The sequence below is a fragment of the Oryza sativa genome, chromosome 7 (assembly GCF_034140825.1).
Source record: "Oryza sativa Japonica Group chromosome 7, ASM3414082v1".
NCBI classification, from domain to species: Eukaryota; Viridiplantae; Streptophyta; class Magnoliopsida; order Poales; family Poaceae; genus Oryza; species Oryza sativa.
Window position 1 is genome coordinate 11,150,489 of NC_089041.1, and position 26,414 is coordinate 11,176,902.

Sequence of the window (26,414 nt, forward strand, 5' to 3'; positions counted from 1 at the left end):
GGTAATGATGGTTATGGCGGTTGGAAATATCGGTAATACCCTCCAACCACCATAGGGAGGCAATCCACACCGTCCATCGCCAACCCTGGATCTAGCAGCGTCGAGGAGGGTTCGGCCAAACCAGGGGACGGCCCAATCCAGCCCATTATATTTTTGGCTGGCGGCCTCCTCTTCCGTTGCTCACTTCAGACTTGTGAATTTTGGTCCAATTTGTCGTGTCAATTCTGAGTTCTTGGCCCATTCATGCATAAGTCTGATTCCCGACATCGTGCAATTGATTGATCGTCTGATTTTATGTCGATTCTCTTCCATTTTGTGTTCATTCTATACAAGAGGTTAGTAATCCTAATACTAGTGGAATATTATTATTCTATCACAAATATGCATTGCAAGCATAACTAGTTCTCCTTTATTTCGGTAGTATCGACGGTCAAAACTGATCGCTAACGACCGTCAACATCTATCGAATTGTCGTTTGTATACTCTGACTGGTCATGGACAGAGATTTAATACACATTCTGCTTAAAATTCGGGTTAGCGAATTTCTGGACTCCACGAGACTGCAATGTGCCGGCCATGGTAGGGCCACGCTGGCCAGTCACACATGGCGAATCCCTCTCTCCTAGTGCAGGCCTACCGCTTTCGTGCAACACATATGCGAGAGCGCACTCTCACGCTCCCAGACAGCGAGACCGCGCTGCAAAACCGCGAGACCGAGCGCGAAACCGCGAGACCGAGGGCTAACGTCACGCCCTCATGCATCCGATTTGCGATACCGTCGCAGTTTCGCAGCGCCGTTCTACGAACCTAGATGTCACACTGCTACGCTATGATACTGAGAACGCTATGATACTGACAATATATTTGTGCGAGTCATTTTACATCCGGTATATTTTACATCGATGAACAGTATTTTTCTAATTTTTTTTCCCAGATAGATATAGCATATAGGAAGAGGCACAGCTCGGTAAAGAAAAAATGACAACCCCATTGCCCTACGCCGCCGCCGCCACCGCCGCCACCGGCGAGGACCCTGACCAGATCGGACGCCTCCCGGACTGCCTCCTCACCACCATCCTCTCCCTCCTCCCCCTCGACGCCGCCGCGCGCACCACCGCTCTTTCCCGTCGCTGGCGCAGCCTCTGGCCATCCGCGCCGCTCCGCCTCCACGACTCCGATCTCCCCTCCCGCTCCCAGTATCTCTCCGCCGCCATCTCCGGCATCCTCGCCTCCCACCGTGGCGACGCGGTGAGCTTCCGTCTCTCCTCGGGTCGCCCCTCCTCAGCGGACCTCGACACCTGGCTCCGAATCCTCGCCGGCAAACGCCTCCAGGAGCTCCTCCTCCAGCCGCCATCCGAGCCCCTTCCCCTCCCGCCGTCACTCCTCGGCTGCCACTCCCTCCGCTCCGCTGACCTCACCAATTGCCGCCTGCCGGCAGCCGCCGCAGCAACCGCCTCGTTCCCCCACCTCCACGAGCTCACTCTCCGCTACTGCTTCGCCTCCTCCCGGGCGCTCCACGGCCTGCTCGCCGGCTGCCCCGCGCTAGCGGCCCTGTCCCTCGACCGTGTCTTCGGCTGCCGGAGCCTCCGCGTGCGCTCCAGGACCCTGCGCAGCCTGACGGTGTCGGTCTCCTTGCGGCGGCGGGACGAGGTCGGCGACGAGCTGCAGGACCTCGCCGTCGAGGATGGGCCCCTCCTGGAGAGGCTACTCGGGCACGACGTCAACTGGGGCCCGTCGATCCATGTCCTCCACGCGCCGAGGCTGGAGATGCTCGGCTACTTGGGCGTCGGCATCCCATCGCTTCAGATTGGGGCGGCATTGTTCCACTCGATGCGGGCTGTTAGATTGGCGGCGGAGTTCCGATGCTTGAAGACTCTGGCGCTAGAGATGGTCGATCCGCAGGTGAAGCCTGTGGTTGATTTTCTCCGGTGTTTCCCGTGCTTGGAGGCGCTCTATATCACGGTAATTCGATGCCCGAGTGATCGACACTGATTACTGAATGTTTTGTTCCTTCCAAATATTGATGAATTTTATTGTTCAATATGCAGTCACATATGTTTGAGCCACGGAGTATGGAAACACTAAAGTGTGATAACATGGATTATCCAATTGAATGCCTCAACCGTCACCTCAAGAAAGTGGTGCTTGCAGGATACGAAGGGCGAAGGCGTGAACTTCAGCTTGCCAGGTTTCTTGTTTCTAATGCAAGAGTCCTACAGGTTATGAAATTTTTGTGTGCAAATGATTGCAAACCAACATGGTTGGCTAGCCAAAAAAGGCAGTTGTGCTGGGAGAGTAGGCTATCTTTAGGACCACAGGTTATTTTTGAGGTATACAGGAAGAGCCATACTAGGTTTCGGAAGCATGCTAGTAACATAACTTTAGTTGATCCTTTTGATGTTAAAACGTAATTGTTAATTGTGCATTATTTTCTTTTCTTGTTTGATGGTACAATCTGAAACTTGCTTGCGGCAATGACTAGTTCTGTGAAATGAAGCATTACTCAGGAGTGACATTATTGAATTAGTGAAAATGCCAGCAGACCTATATTTAATTACACTGATGATCTTTTTATGGATGTTATGAATTAAACCTAGTGCGTTAACTGATTAATGGAAGGCTGTGTTCCTTGCAATGACTATTATTTCAAAAGCATGCTTGCACTGGAATTAATGCACTTTATTTTTTTTATCTCTTTTCTAGACATTCCTTACTTTATCCAAATGTAGCATAGTAAAATTTCCTCATTCTGAATTTGTTGCTCTTTTTTCAGTATTAATTTGTTGCTTTCAGTAATGTATCTGGTTCGATCATTTTAGATGGCTAATTGGTAGTATTGGTAACTACCTATCTTCTTTTCACAGAGTGAAGGTGAGCTATGCCTTATATTTCCGGTATCCAACAAAGTGTCAGGATATATTGCACTCACATGTAGTGCTTCGATGGATTCTGAGATAGTAATAAAACCTTTTTTAAAAAAACAAAACCTGTTTGCATCAACTCATAGTAAGTTTATAAAACTGTGCAGTTTAGGTTAAATGGATGGCAAGTTGATTATTTTGTTAGATTTTTGGATACTATAGAGGCACTGGTAGTCACATATTCTTCCAGATATGTGGAATGGAAATATACTTCATGGAAAATTGTGTTCTTTCATTTCCGTAGAGTGACCCTTTAATAAAGATATTGATACCAAGTTCTAGTTGGGTTTTTGTTTATGTACATATGTCTATTCAGGTTATATGTAATCTACTATATGATCGTTTCTAAAATGTCATCTTTCCATATATTCCGTTGCTTTTGGAAGCAGCTGTTGGCCATTACCATCCTTTCAGTTGTACAAGGAGGGTGCTATACTGCTATTCCCTTGGAAGTTGATCATACTTATTCCAAGAAGATAAACCACATTTGGATTCTGGATGCCAAAAGATAAATTTTGCCATGTGGTTTAGATTATATCATGAATTTAGTGCACCAGGAGCTGCATCTCTAATTTTCCTTTGGGTCACTCCCATGTGCTTTTGCTAAGGAATTAAAAGGAACAGTTCTCACTGTAGTTTTTGACAATTGATTCAGTCTGTGGAATGCCTTTTTCTTTTGTTTTCCTGATATTATCGATCAGGTCGTGACTAATTACATGACAGCAGATGTTTCTTGTTCAGTTGTTCTTACTCCCGTATTCTTCTTTCCATATACCCACATCTTCCAGCATCTTAGTGTGATTTGAACTTTGGCAGATGCGGGAATTCTTAGTTGACGCCAATTTGTGGAAATGGCAGTATTATGATGCGATGTCACTAAAGATTTGAGGAGTGCTTCCTTATACAGATCTTGATTCGTTGAAACTTCTGTTATTTGATATGTAAGATTTTGATCATGGTTTCCGGGATGTTCAGTGAGCAAGGGATTTGAAATCTAGCGATAGTTTTGGCCCTTCAGTGGTGTCTCGCCGAGTATGACAGCATCTCAGTGATTTATATTTCAAGCTATGTGAGAGATGGGTGCCAGGTATTGTGGGGGTGGGATTAGATTGTAGTTGGTTATAGCTTGCTCTAATTAGATGCAATTTTCATCTTTTCATTCAAGCCGATGGCCCTGCAACAACACTAAGACTTAAGCAGCTCTATCATTTGCTCTTCAATTTATCAGCCACGGCTAAAACTTGAATTTCGTTTTTTAAGTCCGTATGAATACATATATAAAAATTTTACCCACACATTCTTTTTCCATAATAACCATTATGTTTTATGATCAGCTATGGAAGAAAGATGGGAGAAGGTAATGGTATCATATGTATATCTATGTATTTATAACATGCGAGATTGTGTCTATCCGTGTCGCTAGCTTAGAGTGAACGAGGTGAGCTACCCTGCCCAGGCTTCAGCCTACGGAGTGTGTCCTCTGCTCGTCGCCACTAGCAATAGCGCCACCAGTCGCTTTGGTGGTGGTGGTCACCACCTTCACCCTCCTCTTATCCCCTTACCTCTCCTTTCGCATGGTTGGTGGCTGGGGTACTCCCGAAAGCCGTCGAGTAGCAGTCCATGGCTTGTGCGGCCATACCTGGGTGGCTTCGTGGTGTTAGGCTCCAAGCCCTAATCTAGTTGGCTCAATCGAGTTGGCTCAATCAAATTTTGATGGATCTAGGAGGCTACTTTGGGGCAAACGTGTTTGCGTAAGGTGAGCACTTTCTGATGAGCATATGTAGTACCGACCGTTAATTCTATGAAGAGTTTCACTTCAAATCAGAGGAATTCAAGATATTCAAAGGTCATATTTAGAAAAGTTATCGTTCTATCGGATCAAGCGGCACATTAAAAGTAATGGTAATTTTGCTGAAGGTTGTGTAGGCTGAATAAGTGACACGTAAAAATTTCTCTGATACCAAATAATATAGAGATGGCTCGACCTTCTCGACGTAGGATTTAAAATACCAAGTAGCTAACAAAGTGGATGAACACCATGCTGCCCATATAGTACACCTTTCATCTCACAATCGTGAAACAACAAGATGAAAATGTAACTATATTATGATAAAAGAAATACATATGATTTTAACCGTTAAAACTTATCGTTTCATACATGATAATGACATTTTTTAACGTGTGTTTCTATTGTGTTTCACAATATTTTTACATTTTGATTGTCGATATTTTTTTTACTGTGTATAATTTATTTAATGTTTCAGCTCATTTCTTTTAAGGAGATGGGACGCTTGATTTGTAGTATGCTCCAAATGTTTTTGTGTGTTATTCCTCCATTACGACAAAAAGAGAGAGCATTATATGTGACGAGAAGGAAATAAGAGGAACAAATTGGCAGAGAAACCTAAGACCGTTGGATCTGAATGGACGGCAGATCAACACATGCTCGGACGGGGGCAACGGTAAACTCGCCTGCCAATTGCCAAAGCCGCCTTCGTGTCGTGCGGCTCCACCGCTTCGTTATCCAAATCGAACGAACAACGAACCCCTCCTTCCTCGCCTTCCTCGAGTTGAGCTCTCGCTCCGCCGCCGGCCGCCGCCTCGAGCTGGGAGGCGGCCATGGGCGCCGCCGGCCTCCCGGCACCGGTACTACTCAAAATCCCCCGCTCCTCCCATTCCTCCTGCCTTCCTCCCCGCTGCCTCTTTCATTGTTACGGTTTGTTCTCTTTAGGCTAGGGGAAGAAAAAACGTTCGCGGCGGAACCAAGTTTCCGCTGGGGATCATTTGAGTGCGGAACGCACGATCCCCTTCCTGCGTTGTGGGAACGGGATTGGATGGAGGCGGGAAGAGCGATCCCGGAGCTGGGCTCGTAGCGTGCGTTCGCTGCCATCCCTGGCGCCGCCGAAACCACACATCGAGACTAGTTGAATAGCACTTGGGGGTAGCTCTTGGACCTCGGTGTACCGTTCTTGTGTGTCGCCTCGCCGTCTTCTGTTATGGATAACTGATCCTGGCCCTATCTAGAAGCCCTTAACAATTTAGAGCGGTGGTTTTCGATGTCCCTTGCTGGGGGTTGGGGGGCTTGGATCAGTAGTATACTTGCCCCCTGGTTGTTTTGGGTTATTTGGCTCCATTGAAACTGTAATGACAATACCACAATGGGAAACAACTAAACGAGTAATAGGCTTGCTTATCTTTGATTTATTTTTGTGAGCTGAATGCTAATATTCTTGCCTAATGGAGCTAGTCATATATAATTTCAAGGTTAAAGTCCACTTTTCACCCTTAAACTACAAACCGGTTATTTTTCACCCCACTTTCAAAACTGGGCAAAAAAAATACCTTTGGACATATCTGTTAGTCGTTTGGTTCAAAATGGAGGTCATTTTCCTAGTTCACACTTAGTTTGTTGATGCAAATGCCACTTAATTAGGTTCATAATCATGAAACCTAAATAGGTTGAAATTTTGTGCTCTCTTTGGAAGCAAGTTCATCTTTTGAGTTGCGTACATGTCTATATTGTAGGGATGCCTGCAGAAATTTGGACATATCGTTGATGCCGAAAGATTTGTATTAAACATGTCCAACCGTGGAATCCATAAGGCACTCAGTTTTCAGTGCTTTGCTTCTGATGGGCGTGGCTTTGGAGCTGGTTCTACTAATAGACGGAAAGTAAGTTCCCTCAATCTTCTTTCTTTTCCTTTGATACATGGAACTCCAGCACATTCCATCTTTGACTATCATAATTTTGAACAAGAGAGAAACTGAAGCTATGATGTAGCCCTATGGCGCTATTACAGTTTCTTAATTTGAAAATATTATCTTCGTTGGAGTCCAAATTTTCCAAGGGTTGAAGAAGTTTGGTTCTATAGTGGTTAGTTTTCCAGATTGCATGCATTGTTCAAGCATGCTATCGTAAGAAGTTTGATTCTCTAGTGGTTCACTCTTCTCCTCAGATTAAAAGCAAGAAGAGGCAAAAGGATGTTGCACAGGAACCAAGGTACGAACCTTCAATCATGCTGCTCTATTGGAGTTCTTTTTCCTTCATACCTGGAAGTAAGAACTAACAGTTATGTTTTTTGTTACTCATTTATGGATTAATATTGCACAGTTAGAATTTTATTACAGTACAGTCCACATCAAGTGCATAAATGGAGAGCTATTTAACTTGTTCTAGTAATAGTTTCAGCAAATATAGATATTGAAGGGAAGTTAAAACATTGTATGAAGTATGGTTTATTACGATGCTATTCATGTTCAATTTTCCCTCCTTTTCCTAAATGGATATGTTGTAAATAGTAGTCTCTTTAGTAATAAATATCTGGTGAAAACATGCTTATTCTGTGACTGAGGTTGAAATTATGAGTTATTGGCTTATCTTGTCATTAGCTATATAAGGAGTTGCACCAGCACACAAATAGTAGTATTTCATAGGAAAACATTGCTGATTTTTTCTCAAATTTATTCATAAAGTATTTCTTGTGGTGCAGCAAGGTAATATCTGGAGGTTCCAAGAACAGGGACCAATGTAAGTTCAGTTAAATTCTAGTTGATTGCATGTATTTTTCTGTTTAACCATTTGCAGCGTGCATTATAAGTTTATAACAATTGGAACTAAATTTTACCATGAGTGATAATACTGTTTTATACATAACAATGCGTGCCACATGGTTCAAGTTATGCTAAGATTACTGATGTGTTTATGTTTTCCTGTACTTAGTTAGACTTGGGTTACTGTTTTATGTACTGTTCTATACATAACAATGCTTACCACATGGTTCAAGTTATGCTAAGATTACTGATGTGTTTATGTTTTCCTGTATTTAGAAGTCCTAGGGTGTCCCATTTCTAGTGTAAGCTGCCTTCCTTACGTTAATATTTTTCAGTATTGATGTCCATTTCTGTTATCGTGAAAAACTTGAAGTGGCGAAACCGAAATGCTAGAAACAGAAACTTTATTTATACTTATCTGCTCACAGGTTCTAAACTGTTCACTTGACAGGATGTAAATCTAAATTTGCCTATTGTCATATTTTCTATTCTTAGGTCAAGTGTTGTATAGTTTAGTATTTTGGCAAGCGGTTTAGCTCAACAGAGGACAGAGGTTCATCATCATAAATTGATAAAATTGTTGTTATCCTTGTTCTTGTTTTTTTTACTGCACCATTTAGCTGGCAAACCCATCTTAAAACCTCTGAGTTGTGCATCTCTGGCGCTCTCAATATAAGCTGGGTAATTGATCTTTGGTGTACATGTATGATCTGAAACTAATTTTCTGTCTTTGGCATTGATGTTTGGTGGATATGAGATTTTTTGTTACTTAACATACTTTTGCTCGCACTTGGACTTCCATGTTCTTTAGGGGCACTGGACTTAGGGACTCGAAGGGAAAGTAAATATGCTAAAACTGTCATGGATAAGCAATTTCTAGAAAAAGTGGAAGCTGTTCGAAGGTACTGACGAATAACATCATACTATAGCAAGTTGATCAATAAATGTGACTCCATGAGCGAGAACCAGTATGTTTCGAATTGAACAGAACCTCATTTTTTAACCAATATACTAACAAACATAAACAAAAATGTAATGATTTAACCAATGCATTTTATATGACCTGCTGTATGGCATGACTGTCATTTTTACCTTTCAAGATATAGAATCTGGGTAGTATTGCTACACCTTTCTGGCTATCCCCTGCTCTGCTAAGAGGTCCATATAAATAACATAACCCTGTACCATTGGGATTCTGGTTGAAGCTGTTGTCCAGAGTATGGCTTTGAATCACATTGCGTTCTCAAAATAACATTTCATAGTGCCATGAAACTATTGCCTATTTTCTGGCAGCAATAATGCCATGAAACAAGACGAGTGTAAGACCACCCATAATCCCAGATTATATGATGCTCGCTGGATAATTTTTTCATAATAAAAAGTTGTTCATGCAATTCTCTCATAAATGTGAAAGATCAGCAGAGTTAATGATATAGGGTAGTAGACAATACCGCTTTCCTGTATTTTGTTTAAATGCTATACATATGTAAGTAAAATAAATTCTCAATCGGAAGAAACACAAAAATCTAGCCATGCATTAGTTTTTGTCCTTTTTGATCTCTAGACTGATTGAGAATTTTAGTTGTCTTAGATGAAAAACATGAAAATTTCACATGTCTTTAAGATACTTATGATCTTATTAAGTTCTCAAGATATGCAAATCAAGATGGCATCCTGTGAAATCGAGATCCATTCGGAATTCTTACCGGTTGATATTATGCCAAATAAAATATGGCTACATTTAAATTGGACACAAATAAAAAATCGATAGTAGTTCATATTTCATAATTTGCAGCATAGTGGTTAGATCTTGATCGTGTTTACTGTATGTACACTCGAAGTTATTTTGGTATATTGCATTGGATGCTTCTTCTAATTTATATTATTTTCTTTACAGATCTGCACTTGAGAAAAAGAAAGCTGATGAGAACAAAAATTATCAAGCTATTGATTATGATGCCCCAATTGAATCAGATAAGAGTACAATTGGTTTTGGTACGAGGGTCAGTATTTATTATAAAATGGTTTTGCATTTCCATAATTTGTTAGCTAGCTTATCATATACTAATAAAAAATTTCCCAGCAGGTTGGAATTGGCATAGCTGTCATGGTCTTTGGATTAGTCTTCGCTTTTGGGGATTTCCTTCCATATGGAAGGTGTTCAACTTCTGTTGTCGATGTAGATAATTATTTCCTTGTGCTAGTTTTGATTATTGGTTAACTCTTTACACGTCCTTGTTCACAGTGTTAGCCCCAGCAAAGAAAGCACTGTGGTTAGCAAACAACTTTCTGAGGAGGAAATACAAAATTTCAAGGTAAATGTGTTTTTGCCACAAAAATTTTGTTGGTTTTGACCACTAAGTACTGTGAAATATGCTGCACATATGTGGCTTTGGCCGCAAGTAATTTATTAAAATGTGCAGTACTGAAATTAGGGCATATAAGTACATCTATTGGCAAGCTTGTCTAGTATATCTGTGGGAGATTAGTTTCATATGTTTGACATATAATTTTTTATTCTTGTTTGACAGTTTGTTGTTATATTAAGAGATTGCCAATTCTTTTGATTAGACAGCACTAGAAGGTTTTGAAGCAACACTGCGGACATCACCTAATGATCCTACTGCTCTTGAGGTGAGTTATTATTTCCAACGTACTTCTGGTTGTCTTAATACTGTTTTTTCCCCAATAAATTTCTTTTCTCAATCTGCATTTTGTTGACATATGATATTATAATAATGCTGTAGTTTACATTATCTGGTGCATAGGCTGATGTTGAAATGAGCTTGTAATAATGTACAAATTTCATAAATGGGTATCATTCTATCATGATTAGGGGCTTTTGTTCGTGCTACAAGCTAGTCTACATGAGTTAAAAATGTTTGACATTGTTAATCTAATGTTTAGTTCTTTGCTGAACTTGTGGCATGGAACACTTTCTTAAAACCATACCTCATAAGGCCACAAGATGGAGATAGTTTCTTTCCAAATATTGCCACAAATGGCATGCGACACACTTTTTTTGACAAAACTATGGCAAAGTCTGGCATATGTAACCAAATTGCCCTGTATATCAACCTGATGTAAACTTGCACGATAAGAATATTCTTTTATGTTGTCACATGCAGGGTTTACTGTTCATGTTCACAAACAGTAAGTAGGCACTGTAACACCTGATTAGAACATTAGATGCCGATGATATCTTATCTTTTAGTAGCATATCTTATCTAGGCATATTTTGAGATATGATCCTATCTACTTGGAGATGTTAGCTGTATTATCTGGTTGCTGTAGATTGATTTGTTTGGGCCAGTTCTAAAAGTATTGTCAGGCATTACCATTCTTTTTCATCAATGAAGTCACATGAATGATTTAATCTAGTTTCCACAAAGTAGAACAAATGTAGAGATGATTACAATCTAAGTCATGTATATGGTAAAAGTGGCTCACAATCTAGACCTAGTCATGCATATAGCAAGATTATTCTTTGATTTAATGTGAGAAGATTTGAACAGACCAAAAAAGAGGGAAAAGTGCACATTGAGTTTACCACTTAAACTGGTACCTTGATTATCACCTTCTTAAATGAATCCAACAATGATACATCATCCACTTCCATTCCAAGCCAAAAGCAATCAATCTTTTTGGGAATCACAAAATGTAACTGAATACTTCAACACTAATTACTGATTGCTTGACTTTGACTACTACTGCGCTTTTAAATACCAATGTAATTTTCATATGGCATCACAGGGTGCGGCAGTATCATTGGTTGAACTTGGTGAATATCAGAAGGCTTCAGAATTCCTAGAGAAGCTTGTTAAGGTAAGCTGCATGCTATTCTTGGTGCCCATTGTATTTGTCATTTAGAGTTTGTCTTGCTTATGCACTTATTATATGGTTGAAACACAATTTATTTTGATATAGGTGATCCCTGACAAAGTTGAAGCATACCGTTTGTTGGGTGAAGTAAAGTTTGAACTCAAGGATTATGATGGGAGTTCTTCATCATACAGAAAATCTTTATCTGTAAGAAAATTGAAATGCACTTCTATGTTGTATATATTCTAGTTTATCATACTGGTTTTCTAATGCTAACACTTCATGAAGCAGGCGTCAGAGAATATCGATTTTGAAGTTTTACGTGGTCTGACCAATGCACTACTTGCTGCTAAGAAGCCAGATCAGGTCAGTTGATAAATTATTATTGAGAGGGTATCGTGAACTTGTGTAGTTCACATTCTTTCATTCTATCTATCCATTATAACAAGAGTTATCCATACAGCGTGGTGTTTAATTATGAAGTTGTCTAGGTTAAGATTTGGACTTGCACTAAGGAAACAAGAAATTCCTTATAGCGTAGAAATTTTGGATAGAGAAGCTCTGTGCAATTCATTGGTACTGTTCATGGATACATGATCTGAAGCTCTAGCACATGTTCCTCAAAGCTGAGGATATCCTGTAAGTGTGGTCGATTTTCTAGCATTTTAAACACATTGTCAGGCTGGAGATAAGCAGACTTGAGCCACTTACATCTGCTACTGGGTAAGAGATATTTTGGAAAAGATATAAATACATACATGTTCTGTGGCTTTTCTACCTTAAATACATGCATTCTGTGATGTAGGTATGAATGTGTTTTCAAATCTGACATTTCTTACTAGCTTTTGGGACTGTAGAGATCACTGAGAGTTTTCCCTTGGCTGGTTACTTCATACTCAAAATAGCATATGCCATACTTTATACATTTACACCTTTTTTTATTTTCAATAGGCAGTTGATGTAATTCTCTCTTGCCGTCAAAAGTTGAATGAGAAAAGTCAAACTCAAGTTGCGAATTTGGCGGCTGCAAATGATGATGGTGCTCCAAAATCTCAATATATTGATCTTATCCAAGTAAGTTTACTGCTATATTTTACAATATTTTGGTACATGTTATATTTTATAAAATACATGTTAGTAATCTTGACAGACAATCCAAATGGACAAGTATTGAAAGAGCCACTTGGATGTGGTATTCTACTTATTGTCTGAGATGTAGAAATGACAAATTATATCAGTGCTAGGTCTAATGCAAACAATATTACAAGAGGATCATGCTTAGCATTATTCATAAACTTAGTAATATAGTCTACTAATGACCAATGAGTAGCAATCTTAGATTTATTTTAGTGTAGCACTAAACAATGGTCATATGAACTATATAAGAGCAGATGCCATCATATTCGTGTCAGTACTCTTGTTGAAAACTACACAGGATATCCTTATAATGTTTGGTGGTATGATCGCTAACACACCCTTTTCATTTAGAATGACTCTTACATGATTGGAGTAACATGAATAGAAAGGGTACAACAACCTAAATATTAATGGGGTGAAAGACAATGAGCTTCGCTCTAGAAAGCTCATGCGTTTGAACGTAGGCTCTGGTTTGACTCGTTCTATTCTCGAGCAACTTGTGAGCCTCGAGTTTTTTTGACAGCCCTAGTTGGACTCGATCCATGTGATTTTGAGCGAAGCAGAAAGTGCAGGACTCTAGGTTGTAACAAGAAGGGGCAGGCTATTGTTGTAGCCTTGTAGGTACAGTCCTTATTGCAACAAACATGGATAGTGCCGGGTTGTCATGCAGAGCAGCTATGCATGAGCATGGAGGTGAGCTTCTTCGGCGCATAGGCAATAATGAGAAAGTTCTTGAAATGACTTGTGATAAACTCTGTGGTGGCGGCAAGAGCTGGATGAAGAGCTATAATGGTTTCATCTCATGTTATGAATTTGACTTGCTTAATGTCCTAGGCCAAAGCCAAATGCTAATAAGCATAAGTTAGCTAAACGCACATACTGTCAACAGATGCTCTTATGCCACAAAGTTGGATGCCATAATCTTATTTGCCGCATAATTGATTGGCTTTACTGAAATGCCACAAAGTTTTACCACAACACGACGTGAAGTTCCAAATTTATCTTGCCCTCCGATCCATCTTTCCATGAGCGTCAGGTCTAGGCCTTACGGCTGCATGATCATGTCTATGAACATGTCCAGACATCTAGTACGGTGTGTTGTGGAATGCCTTGAGCTTCTCCGGTCTGGTGGCATGGCACTGCATCGCAGGTCAATGAAGCTTCCATTGCTGCTTGCTGGCGATGAGATACACGGGGTGCCACAGAACGAGCTTGAGAAGGCCTCATACAACTGCCGGTGGACCTTGTCCTTGACCACGTCGAGCACCTTGCCCTTGGGCAGCTTGAGGTCCTCAGAAGGCATGGCCTAGGGCGTCATTTGGAGTCCAATGGTGCGAATTTGGATAGCTATTTTATCAGTTTAGGTTTATCTTCTCATGTCAAGTTTGGATAGCTTATTTATTTCCTTGTTCCTCTTAACTAGTCTCTCCCTCCCGTGCACCCTTCCAATGCGCACTTCGTTCTTTTTTGTGTTCTGTTGCCTACCATCGTACCTTGCTGGTGGCTGAGAGGTTTGGGGCTGAGGCCAGCAATCTATCACAACTACAATATTTGGTCTTTGCCAGGCCGTGACAACTTGGTACCAGAGCAAACTCCTGCGTCTGTAGACATGTCGGCCGCTGGTGGAAGCGAGGAAAGGTTTAGGCCAGCAAATGGTGGTCATCCTCAAGAAGCTGGAGAAGTTGGACGTCCTGGAGTCGAAGCTTGGTGACATCAATCACCAGCAAAAAGAACATCACCTGATCACCTTGCGATCAGTCGTTTGTAGGCCAGTAAATCAGCATGCAATGCCGATACCTTCTCGGTGAGCAAAGGCATCCTCCTCCAGTCCCCCGACTATCTTCGGCTCTGGGTAGACCACCAGATGGGCGCGTTGTGCTAACACAAGTGGTACTTCCCGACATTCGACAGGAAGACCCCCTGGCCCCTGACATGGCTTATCTGCTGTGAGCAATTCTTCTGTGGGCAGTGCACGTTAGAGGACCATCTGATTGCGTACCATCGTGTCTAGCTGACCGGGAGGTCTGAGGTTTAGGCTGGCTGGCTATCACGACTACAAATCTTCGGCCTTTGCCAGGCTGTGACAGAGGTTGAGGAAGAAGAACATGGCAATTGGTGGGTGAGTTGAAAAGGTCAAACATGGTAAATAAGCAAGTATGTGGCAAATGAGAGTATGCCATCCTGGCATGAGGGCATTTTTTCCCAACAAAAGTGTCATGTACGCAAGCGAGCCAATAATTTAAGAGCAATTAAGCATTGTCAAATAACATTATTTATTTACAGATAGACTTTGATCCTAAATGTTTCTTTGTACATGATTTTAGTAGCTGATGGTTAAGAGGAAGATTTAGCTGTGAATTTAAGTCTTAAATTATTTTCATATGTTATTGCAGGTTGATCTGCTTTTAGGAAAGGCTTATTCTGATTGGGGCCATATCAGTGATGCTGTTGCTGTTTATGAAAATCTAATCACTGAACATCCTGAAGACTTCCGTGGTTATTTGGCTAAGGTACTGATCAATCTTGTGCTTTATATATGAGCTTTAATGAAGCCTTTTTTTGGATAAGGCAATTCATTAATCACTGACCTTAATGATTTCAATATATTTGGCATGCTAAACCAATATATCTAATTTTTCAATAGGAAAAAGTCCAAATAACCCCCTAGACTTTGATTAAAATTTATATGGCCCTCTAAGTTGGTTTACAAAGTGGTTTTTATTTAATCTGCATATAAGCTGGCTGAGCTTTGATCATGTGACATACATATTGGATATATATGTTAAAATTTTCACTTAAATCTTTCTTTTTTATCCCTTGTTCGCTCTCACTAACAAGAAAGTACTAACGTAACAATAGTATGACATCACTGTATAAACAACCTACAAATGATGATACATAAATATATTGTATTAGTAATTTAAAACCGCTTGTTTAAGATCCCGAATACGCAAAACCACTATCCAAAACATACATTGTGTATTAACATAATTCGGATTTCTTACATAACTGGTAATCTCCATCCTTTTTCTTTTATCCATCTTGCAGGGAATCATATTAAAGGAAAATGGTAAATCAGGTGAAGCAGAGAGAATGTTTATTCAGGTATTGTTTTGTCTGTGATGTCTCCCATGCTAAACTTTTAAGTTTTAACAGAAGTGCAAATGGACTACAGACCTGTAGGGTTTTAAAATTTGTAGCCTTATAATTTTTTAGTAAATTTCATAAAACTGCAACTTTAGTGACAAAACTATCAGCTTGCTGCAACATTAGGGACATATTTCAGTTTGTTGCAACAATAGCGTGGGAAATTATCAGAAAACTGCACTTTTACGTTATATGTTGCTACATTTGTCACCTATATGTACTGTAACAGCATATAACGTAAAAGTCGCAGTTTTGTGATAATTTCCCAGGCTATTATTGCAGCAAACTGATAGTTTTGTCACTAAAGTTGCAGTTTTCTGAAATTTACTCAATTTTTTTAAGAAAAACCTGAAGCTGTAAATTCTGAGTAATAAATAAAACTACAGTGCTTATGATATTAAGGATCTACAAATTTGGTTGGTTACTCTCCTGCTGCCATCCCACCAGCCATACATGTTTATGCCATTTTGGTCTTGTTTGGCTGTGCTTCAATCCCCGCACATCCACATGGATAGGCCAAGGGATAATTAAGCCTATCCAAACAATGTCTTGGACAGAAAAATACTCTAAATGAATAGGGGAGCAATCAATAGAAGCAAATGTTTTGGATCTTCAGACATACTAGCCTATTAAGTCGCGTGTTTACACGACTATATATAACCTTCCTGTCTATTTAATGTGTTTGTATATAGTTTATATTAATTAGCTTAAATTTTAAGTCAACAATGTAAATACATTTTTAGAACATCATTTGTAAGGAAGTTTAGCTAAAATGTTAACGAATTTATCTTGATTTATGATTTAATAATACTATTATAACACAAATAATTTATCATACATTACCACCACCACTAACTTTCTCAATTTCTAAATGTGTCATACACGTTTTGTAATAATAATGTATATAGCCACATCCATTACATGTTGCAAGGCTATCATGATCTGTTTGAGAAATATCTATATGCTATTTACTGTAAGTCTTATATTCCTATATTAAAACAACTTTATAAACTTTACTATGCCTGTGCCACATGATGTACTTTAGGTGTAGTGAAGTAACCGAGGCCATGTGATCTATAGCATTAGGTTAATTAGCTATTAAAAATACTCATTATTATTGATATAATAGAACTACTATTAAATAATTATTATATGGTCAATGTGTAAGGGATTTTTTTTTTCATTCTCCTTTCTCTGATACCACATCTCATGGGATGGCTTGAAGGGTTAGAAACATCCCTATTTTGATAGCCATTTTTTCCTATGATCCAATGTTCCTTTTTATCCAAATCACGCATCCACGGTTCATGTTTGTTTGATGATGTGCTTATCCTGGTGGTATTTTTGGATTCTCTTTTCACTACTTCCTCCGTTTCATTATAAGTCGCTTTGACTTTATCTAGTCGAACTTCTTTAGTTTTAATAAAATTTATAGAAAGAATTAGCAAATCCACAACACAAAATTAGTTTTATCAAATGTAACATTTAATATATTTTGATAATATGTTTGCTTTGCGTGGAAAATGTTGATATATTTTTCTATAAACTTTGTTGACTAGGAAAAATATCAAAACGACTTATAATATGAAAATGATGGAGTACCTTATCCAAATCATAGATCTGGCTGTTCATGTTTGTTTGATGATGTGGCTCACCTGGTGACAACTTTGGATTCTCTTTTCACTAATGCAGATATATTGACTTTCCTGTGCAGGCCAAATTTTTCGCACCTGATGCAGCGAAGGCACTAGTTGATCGATATGCACAAAGGTAGCGTGAGACACAACAGGGAAATTCCAATTCCTCTAATTTTTGTCCCATTATTTTTTGTTTAGATAGCATCGATCTAAGTTCGTCAGGAATTTTATCGCCTGTCAATTCCTAGATTCAGCACGACAGAAGGGACACGGGGATAATTTGCTTGTCAAACAATATTTAGATCAAGGCAGTTATAGTGTATAGAAAACCTTCTTGTCGATAATAGCAAATTTATAGGATTTTGAGATTGTGTATTCTTTTATTAATGAATTGATTTGAAATAAAAAAAATTACGAATTTCCGTAGAACTCATTTAACCCTACAACAAATTAATTTTCTAGGCTCTGTTTTTTGCAAATATTCGTGCAGCTTATATGCCGAATTTTTTAATATATAATAACTAATATCCTATGAATTAAATATATAGTAAATCAGATATAAATTTTTAACAACACGATGAACGCTGAGGGAAATAGCGTCCAGGTCTGGACGTCCTTGTGAACAGCCGTACGCAGACAGCGTCCAAGCATCTGTTTGTTGTGAAGGAAGGCACATGAGGGGAGAAAAGAAAAAAAACGTGACTACCTAGTTATCGGCGCCGGCGGTACGTCGTCGTTGCCCTCGTCCACGAGCGGGGAGCTCCACACGTCACTGGCTGGCTTCGCATCTCGTCCAATTGCCCGAGGGCACTAGTCATGCGATGCGTCGGCCGGCGCGGCCCTCCAATCACGCGCGAGGCTGCCGCCTCAGCTTTCTTCGACGCGTGCATAGTATCAGGTGATGCATACATGCATATATACTGAACTCCACATGATACATACAGCCGTCGAATGGCAAAAGAGATGGAACCGTTTGTGCATGTGGGAATGGAATATGTGTTGGATTCACTCATTTACATGCATGCAGTTCCGCATGATCAACCGTCCAACCAGCAGAAGTATCAGCGACGACGCAGGCGTTCCTACCCACGAGGTCCGTCTACCTGCGTCATGCGGTCCCCAACCCCAAGGCGCGGACGAATTCGGCGAAGCGGATCGAGGTAGCGAGTACAAACTAGTTGGTGAGCAACACCAGCGCTTGCGAGCGGCAGCAGTCGGCAGAGCGACGCGGAAGAAAATTCTCTGCGGCAGTGCCGCACAATGAAGCCCCCCCCTCCTCCGGATCCCGGGTTGCGAACCCAGGCGTACGTGCGTCGCCCAGTAGATCACCCATACTGCGATAACGCAGTGGACAATCATCCTGCTCCGCGTCCAGGTTCTCGTCGATGCCTGGTGGCGGTGAGACGAATGTCGGTGTAGCGGGCGTTGAGGCCGATGCCAAGGTGGCGGGTGTCGAGGCGGACGACGGCGTGACTGCCCTTGACGCGGAAGCGCCCGAAGATGCAGATGATGGAGCCGAGGTCGAAGGCGACAGTGATGTGGCCGTTGTCAGGTACTCGACGGTGAAGTCTGAGCAACCTCCGCCGCCGGGGACGGCTGCAGCGCCCGCCGCATCCCAGTCCCACCCAGCGCCCTCGTCGAAAATCACGTCGCGCGAGACCTGCACTCGTCCAGACACCGGATCGAACACCTCGTACGCCTTGGCTCCGTCGGCGTATCCGATGAGAACCATCGGCTTGCTGCGGTCAGAGAGCTTGGGGAGGTGAGGCCGCACGTCCTTGACATAGGCCAGGCACCCGAACGTGCGCAGGTAACCCACCGCCGGCTTCTTCCCATGCCACGCCTCATAAGGTGTCATGTTGGCCAAGCTCTTTGTCGGCGCGCGATTGAGCAGAAAAACTGCTGTCGTGACAGCCTCCCCCCAATAGCGTGCCGGCATGTTCTTGGCTTTCAACAAGCTGCGAGCCATCCCAAGGATGGTTTGGTTGCGGCGCTCCACCACGCCATTCTGTTGGGGCGAGTAGGGCGCGGAGAAGTGGCGTGAGACTCCCTGTTCGGCGCAGTAGGTGGCGAATTCCACCGAGGTGAACTCGCCACCGTTGTCGGTGCGGAGGATGCGCAATTTCTGCTTGGATTCCGCCTCGGCTCGCGCCTGAAAGCGCTTGATGGCATCAGCCGCCTCGCTCTTGCGTCCCAGCAGAGTGATCCACATGTACCTGCTCGCATCATCAACAAGCAGGAGGAAATGAGTTTTGCCTCCAGGGGTTGCCGGCGAGATGGGACCACACAGATCGCCATGCACCAGCTCAAGGCGATCCTCAGCACGAAACATGGAGCGGCGTGGAAACGGGGTGCGTCGCTGCTTAGATATGACGCAGCTGTCGCACAGCTGCTTGACATGATCGATGTCGGGCATGCCGCGCACCATGTCGCGGCTCGCCAGTCGTCGCAGAGCGTCGAAGTGGAGGTGGCCGTAGCGCGCATGCCACAGCCAGGCGCACTCCTGCGCCTTGGCCGCGAGGCACACCGGTTGCCCGATGGTGAGCTTGATCAAGTACAGGCGATTCCGCGTCCGCCGAACGCGTGCGAGCAGCTGGGCCGCTGGGTCCCGTATCGTGCAAACACCGTGGTAGATACGGACGTCGCACCCATTTTCATCGAGCTGGCCCAAACTTATCAAGTTGGCGTTGAGTTTAGGGATGTAATACACCCCCGTCAACGCTCGGTGCTCCTGATTCCTGCACTCAAAAATGATCTTGCCACGACCCTCAATTCCGACGACGGAGCCGTCGCCGAATCGCACCGAGCCCCGCATAGACAGGTCGAGCTCAGCGAAAACTTCGCGAATGCCCGTCATGTGGTTTGTGGCTCCGGTGTCGAGATGCCAGACGCCGCCGTTGGTTTGTTTCTCCGTGAGAAGGTGCGCGAACACCTTTGGCTCGACGAGCTCGATCGTCTTGTCAGGCTGCGATGGCGGCGAAGAAGCAGGTGGCGCAGATGAAGACGACGCAGACACAGGAGCAGCGTCGACGACATGGGCCATGAGGAGGGCCGACTCGTCATCGTCCTCATCCGCCAGGGCCTGGTGGGCCTCGGCAGGCCGCTTGGGCTTCCGGCAGTCCTTAGCCCAGTGCCCCGTGCGGCCGCAATTGCGGCACTTGTCGCGGTTTGGTTCCCGCCCTTCCTGCGTGTCGCCCCCGGCACGATCTCCATCGTGCGCAGCAGCTTCAGCTTTCTTCTTGCCACCACGCCGACGACGGTTGCCACCGCCGGACTTCGCCTTCCCAGAGGAACTTTCCGCGGCCTGTTTCTCCTTCCACCGGGCAGTCCACTGCTCCTCAGTGAGAAACAGTTTCCCACCGGCAGCAGAGCTCTTGGCAGGCAGCTTCTCCTCAGCGTTTCGGAGCCGGCCGGTGACCTCCTCGAGCGTGAGCTCATCGAGGTCAAGCAACGTCTCAATGGACAAAGCGATCTGCGAGAGATGATCTGGAACAGAGTTAAGGAATTTTTCAACCACCTTTCCTTCTTCAAGATGGACTCCAAGCGTGGCGAGGTTGGTGACGAGTCCGTTGAGGCGCAACGAGAATTCCTCGACGGTCTCCCCGTCCTTGAACTCCATCGCATCATACTGCTTCTGCAGCATTTGCGCCTTCGACTTGCAGACACGATCGACGCCAACTCGCATCATCTTGATCGCGTCCCACGCCTCCTTGGCCGAGGGCTTGACGGCGAGTGAAGCTAACATCTCCGGCGGCACCGCCCGGAGTATGGCCTCCATCGCCATTCGATCCGCCTGGAAATCGGCGTCACCATGCTCAACGGCATCCCACAGGCCGCGCGCTTGCAGCATGACCTTCATCATGAGAGCCCAATCTCCGTAGTTAGTCTTCGTCAGCAGTGGATAGTTGGCTGAGCCGCCCACCTCCTTCACCACACGCTGGACCGGAATAAGTTCACGGTCTTCGCCAGGCCGCCGGCGACCACGACGGTGTGGAGGTGAACGGGAGATACGTCGCTGGTGCGGTTCACGGGACCGCGACACACGTGGCGTTGGAGCCGACATGGCTCTGATACCAAATGAAGCCCGGCGAGGTAGCCGCCGGCGAGATCACTGGAAAGCACAACACACACGCACGCGAGGAAGACACAGTTGCACACAGAGATTGTGCTGCATAATACGGCGCAGCTTTTCTGTTTCTTTACTTCTCCTTTTATTTGCGAAATACAAGAGAACGTGATCGACGTGATCCGCATTGCCCGCCACACGACCCAGTGCGTCGTGCGCCATCGCACACGATCGGATCGTGCAGCGGGCGACTCGCTACATTACTGCCACGCCGTGAACATACGCACGGGGCTTATGGACGCGCTCGTTCTAATAACCGAGCCCTGAAAACATGCAAGTAAAAGACAGGAGATAAAACCTACCCTAACAAAGCGGTAGAACAGGTGCTAACTTAATCAAAGTATCCAACACACAAGGCCTCTCGTGAAACACCGCGTGGACTGGCGACGCGTGTCCCGTCTCTTGCTGTGGACTGACTCTGTTCTTTGAGCCGAGCCGATGCCCAGGAGTCGAGTTCTACCGTCGCTCCCAAAATCCTCTTCGCCGCCTCCTCCCACGCCTGCAGCACTCCTCTTCACCACTCCAAATCTACTCCTACGGCGGTGGCGGCGGCGGCGGCGGTGGCTACAGGGCTCCGCCCTCCACCCATCCGAACAGCGCCCCACCCACCACCCAGCCATACGACACGCTGTGAGCCTTGAGGGGCCCCGCTGCCCTCCTCGAAGCTTGTTCGCATCAGTGGTGCCATCTGCGTTGAGACAGACCTGACCGTGGTGATGTGTTTCTGGGCAGCAGACCACAACGGCAAGGAGCTAATGTCAGGTTTGCTGAAGCTATACTGAAGGCTGATTCCTGTGATATTCAAAGCTGATTCATGGCTTCTCTTTGCAATTTATCTTGTTGGAATCGGATGTGGAATTAGTGTTCTTTCATTTGATGTGTCACTAAAGCTCTTTGAAAATTATAGTAGTAATTTACTGAATATTACTGCGGACGGTGACTTACTAGACATTTGCTATCTTAATAGGAAAAGAAAAATGAAAGCTAGCAGTGTCAACGGAGAAGCGGAGAGTGGAGATTCTAATGGTTTGTCCATGGCAGATAGCACGACAGGACCACAGGAGTGCTGCAGCTAGGCGCGGGGATGAGGCGGCGGAAAGGATTTTGGGGCGGCGTCGCGGCGGTAGAACTAACTCTAGAGCCTGCGGCGTCGGCTCGGCTCGAAAACAGACTCGAGTTATAGCAGGAGATGGGACACGTGGCACCAGCTCACGTGGTGTTGCACGAGAAGCATTGTGCGGCACTGCCGCATAGAATTTTTTTCCAAGCGACGCGCGTGTGATCTGGAGGACGACCATAGGTTGTTTATCTCTCTTTTGCTACTAGAACGGCGTGTAGACTTGGACGCTATATACAACAGCGTGCAGACCTGGACGCTTTTGACAACGACGTCCTAACCTGGACGCTGCTTCTCCCCGTGTCCATCCTATTTTTGCAAATCTCTTCTCATGTTTACTACTTCATCCCTTTTAGCATTGCCCATATTCATATATAATGAATCTAGACATATATATTTGCTTAGATTTATTAACATCTATATGAATGTGGACTATGTTAGAAAGTCTTATAACCTAAAACGGAGGTAGTAGATATTATTTATTATATAAAATAGTTTGGGTCCAGATTCATTGTTAAACATGTGGTGTGTCATTCTGAAATAGGTTGGCCATTGACCATCATGAACTGTGTGTCTTTTGTCTGTTGAGATCGCTTCTCAGGAGGAATGGTAAGAACAGAGTAGTCGAATGCCAGATAGAGGTCTTTTCCTTTGCCAGAAACCAAAACAAGGGCATTAATATAGTGTTACATAGACCATTCCCATCCCTTAACTTGCACAGTTCGTGAGCGCACCATATTAATTCATGACAGTCAAAATTTAAATTTTATAATTGAAAGATTTTTGAGGTTTTTAATCATATTTTATTTTCAGTATTATCTTTTAAATTAAAAAGACACACATATATAAGTTTTATTTATAAATTATTTTTGTCCGCTGATAAGTAGTACTTCCTGTCTTAAAATACCAACATCTAGAAAGATTTATCTCTAAGATTTTTCTTTCTCCGATATAAAGGTGTATATGCCAAACGATGAGGCTGTCATTTTTGCTCATTATAGCTCACAGATAGATCCGTTTGACATGTCTCTGACCAATAGATCCGTTGGACATGTCTTTGACCAATAGATCCGTTGGACATGTCTCTTGCTGACCACTTGGCACTTGATAGTGCCATGGCCCATGGCTTTTCAGGTCTTACGGACGGCAATGGTGCTTCACCCCATCAGAATGAGTTTCCCTCGTATTTGCTATTCCTATAACTGTTAAACAGAAGAATTAGATCTAGTTTTAAAGATACAAATTTTATCTCGGTTTTCTTGCAAAAGTTTTCTATATGCTTTAAGATATTAAATAAATTTTCTAAAAATATTAAAATTAAAACTACATTAGTCATGCGCTAGCTTTCTCGTTTAGCACAACGTGTTTCTCTCTCGTCCCTCTCCTTCCTGCGTGGCAGGGCTAGCTATACGCCAACTCACCGCTTAATTAAATTTGTACATATAATATATATATACATAGAGAAATTATTTTAGGTCACTGCGCACTACCGAATGGGGAGAAAAAAAAAGATAGGAAGATCGATCACATGCATGCACATCTACGAGAACATGAGAACAAATTACAACGGGAAAAAAAATAAAGGAGATGGACATACTGTTTGATGATCTCGTCGACAATTTAATTATAGTCACATCACAATCCATAAGCGCATGATGTTGTGCCGTCGCTGCCCCAAGTACTGTCGTCTATCGATCGGCACAGGACAAATTCTTGTGACGACGTGGATCCGAGTAGGAATTTCGGCCGCAGATGATGCTCCTGAGTCGACAATTATGCGAATACAAAATTAGTATGATTATACATTTCCAAATAAAGATGCAATACCATTACATCCTATACAATGTGAAGGTCGAGTGGTCTACTATGCAGGAATGATTTGGCCAATCAGCCCCTATACTATTATGGAAGTGATTTTTCTTAACGGCGAAAGGTGATTTTTTTTTGGCAGCCAAACCAATTGTCGTATACTTCTTTATATATTATATACGTAGTCTATTCTTAATTCCACGCACAGCCTCTTATCGTGGACGGCGAGCAACAGGATCAATAAGATCAATATGAATGTTTTTGCTTGACAATGATAAAGGTTAGCTCGCACCGACGGATGCAGACAGGCCACCCAACAGTTTACAAAACAATGATCTTTTCAAGCGGACAAAACTAATATTTGCAAACTGTTGGGTGGCCTGTCTTCATCGAGATGTATATAAAAATCTACATTTTTTCAAGTGGGAGGCTCAGCCACGTGTGAAAATCACTTTACACGGGCGATCAGTTATGATGCCCGCCTGAAAAATAAAAATTGCTAAAAAAAAGTAATCCCCAAAACCAAAACCCTAGCTCCCATCCACCGCCGTCATCGTCGACGCCGTACTCAACGCTGCTCCCAATGCCGACGGTGGCAGTTCCAACCTATCCTGATGCCAGGGACGGATCCGTCGTCACGCAGCTTGCCACCAACGTCGTCGTCATTGTAGCCCACGCTGCCAGTTATCACCACAGGGAGCAGTCATAGTCATCGTCGCCGAGGCCCCGTCGTTGCTGAGGCTAGCGGCAGTGGATCCATCCCTCCTAGGGCTAGGAGTGGTGGATCAGTCGCTCCCGAGTCTGTCACCGCCGGTTCTGCCCTCGCGTGGCTTGCCGCTGTTGTCATTGCCCGCCCTAGCTGCAGTTGTCGCCGCACGGCTTGCCATCGGCTGGCATTGGATCCAGACGTCGCGGAGCTAGATCTGATCGTCATATCTAATCGTTAGGAGGCCCAATCTGCCTACTGCAAGGCCACCAATGCTAGCTCAAGCCCACATCGCCCCTCGGGTGTCATCGTGACCGCTCCTGTCACCACTGTCATTGTGGCCGCTGCGGTCGCTGTCAAGGATGGGCGGTGGATGAGAGGGTGAGGAGAGGAGAGGAGAAGGAAGGAGAGGGGCGAGGAGAGTGTGGAGTGAGAGGAGAGTTAGATTTTTTTTAAGAGATAAGAGAAAAGAAGATGGGAGGGGACATGGCAGCTTGCCTTGTGCTAGGCAGGCATGTTAGGAGGCTCGTCTGCAAAAATTGATTTTTGTATCAGAAAAACTACTCTACAGTATTCCGTGGGTATGGAATAAGTGGATAATGATTCAGTCTTATCCGTTCCCCTCATGTCTCTTTATCAACTCGAACCTTCGTCCTCCTCTTCCGCCTCACCTCCTTCGCCCCTCTTTTTCCCCTCCCCTCCTTTCCTCCTCTCTGCAAAGAGCTTCTCCATGTAGGCATGGTGGCGGTGGAGCAGGTCCCCCAAAAATGGATATCTAGAGGCCTAAGCTCTCCTCGGTACTGGATCCGGCTTGAGTGCACGTCGACAACAAGGACAGTGGGTGGAACTAGTCTCGTGGCCTCCTAGTACTTCGTCTCATGCTTTCGAGGCATGACGACACCCAATGGATCTAGCTCCCATGACGGAAGGGGGCAACCAGGAAGAAGGGAGACTGTCGGGAAGGACGTTGACCGATGTGGGTTCCTCAGCCTCCTCCTTCGAGGCACGTTGTCAATGGTGATGGAGGGGTGCGACCAATGAAGCTTCCATTGGTAGCGACGTGATGGTGAGCCATCATGCTCCTTGCCGGAGTGTGTGCAGGTAAGTCGTGCGATGTATCTTCTACACCATGCTTGGTGCTTGTGGTATCACGCCTGATACCCAAGTATCAGACCTGTCCTCGCATGTACGTACCATGCTTGGCACTTGTGGTATCACAGCTGATACTCAGGTATTAGACCCGGTACCCGTAGGTATTTGGGCTAGTACCTGTGGTATGATGACTGATACCCACATGTATCAGAGTTGGTACCCTATGTACCAGGGCTGGTACATGCAAGGTATCAAGTATCAAGCACCAACGCTTCCTCTCCTCTTATCCCTTCCTCTCGACTTAGCCTTCATACCTTTCTACTGCTGCCGCGACAAACATCGTTGCCTA

At 43.8% G+C, this 26,414-nt stretch overlaps 2 protein-coding genes across 3 annotated transcripts; both read left to right on the top strand.

Moving 5' to 3' along the window:
- Positions 1 to 969: 969 nt before the first annotated feature.
- Positions 970 to 4,168, top strand: LOC4342938 (F-box/FBD/LRR-repeat protein At1g13570). Of its 2 annotated transcripts, XM_015790023.3 has the most exons (3): positions 970 to 1,962; positions 2,049 to 2,188; positions 3,738 to 4,168. In XM_015790023.3, exons 1-3 carry the CDS (start codon positions 979 to 981, stop codon positions 3,751 to 3,753), a joined length of 1,140 nt encoding a protein of 379 aa, XP_015645509.1. In that variant the 5' UTR covers positions 970 to 978; the 3' UTR covers positions 3,754 to 4,168. The 2 variants fall into 2 exon arrangements, with proteins under 2 accessions (XP_015645509.1, XP_015645507.1); XM_015790021.3 differs by lacking the exon at positions 3,738 to 4,168 and having other exon boundaries at positions 2,049 to 2,613.
- Positions 4,169 to 5,417: 1,249 nt separating this feature from the next.
- On the top strand, positions 5,418 to 17,644 carry LOC4342939 (protein SLOW GREEN 1, chloroplastic). Its single transcript, XM_015789474.3, has 16 exons — positions 5,418 to 5,567; positions 6,447 to 6,593; positions 6,878 to 6,921; positions 7,412 to 7,449; positions 8,284 to 8,374; positions 9,370 to 9,475; positions 9,559 to 9,629; positions 9,718 to 9,787; positions 10,044 to 10,106; positions 11,226 to 11,297; positions 11,400 to 11,501; positions 11,586 to 11,660; positions 12,246 to 12,368; positions 14,825 to 14,941; positions 15,480 to 15,536; positions 17,293 to 17,644. The coding sequence occupies exons 1-16, from the start codon at positions 5,541 to 5,543 to the stop codon at positions 17,350 to 17,352; spliced, it is 1,263 nt and encodes a 420-aa protein (XP_015644960.1). The 5' UTR covers positions 5,418 to 5,540; the 3' UTR covers positions 17,353 to 17,644.
- The last annotated feature ends 8,770 nt before the right edge of the window (positions 17,645 to 26,414 follow it).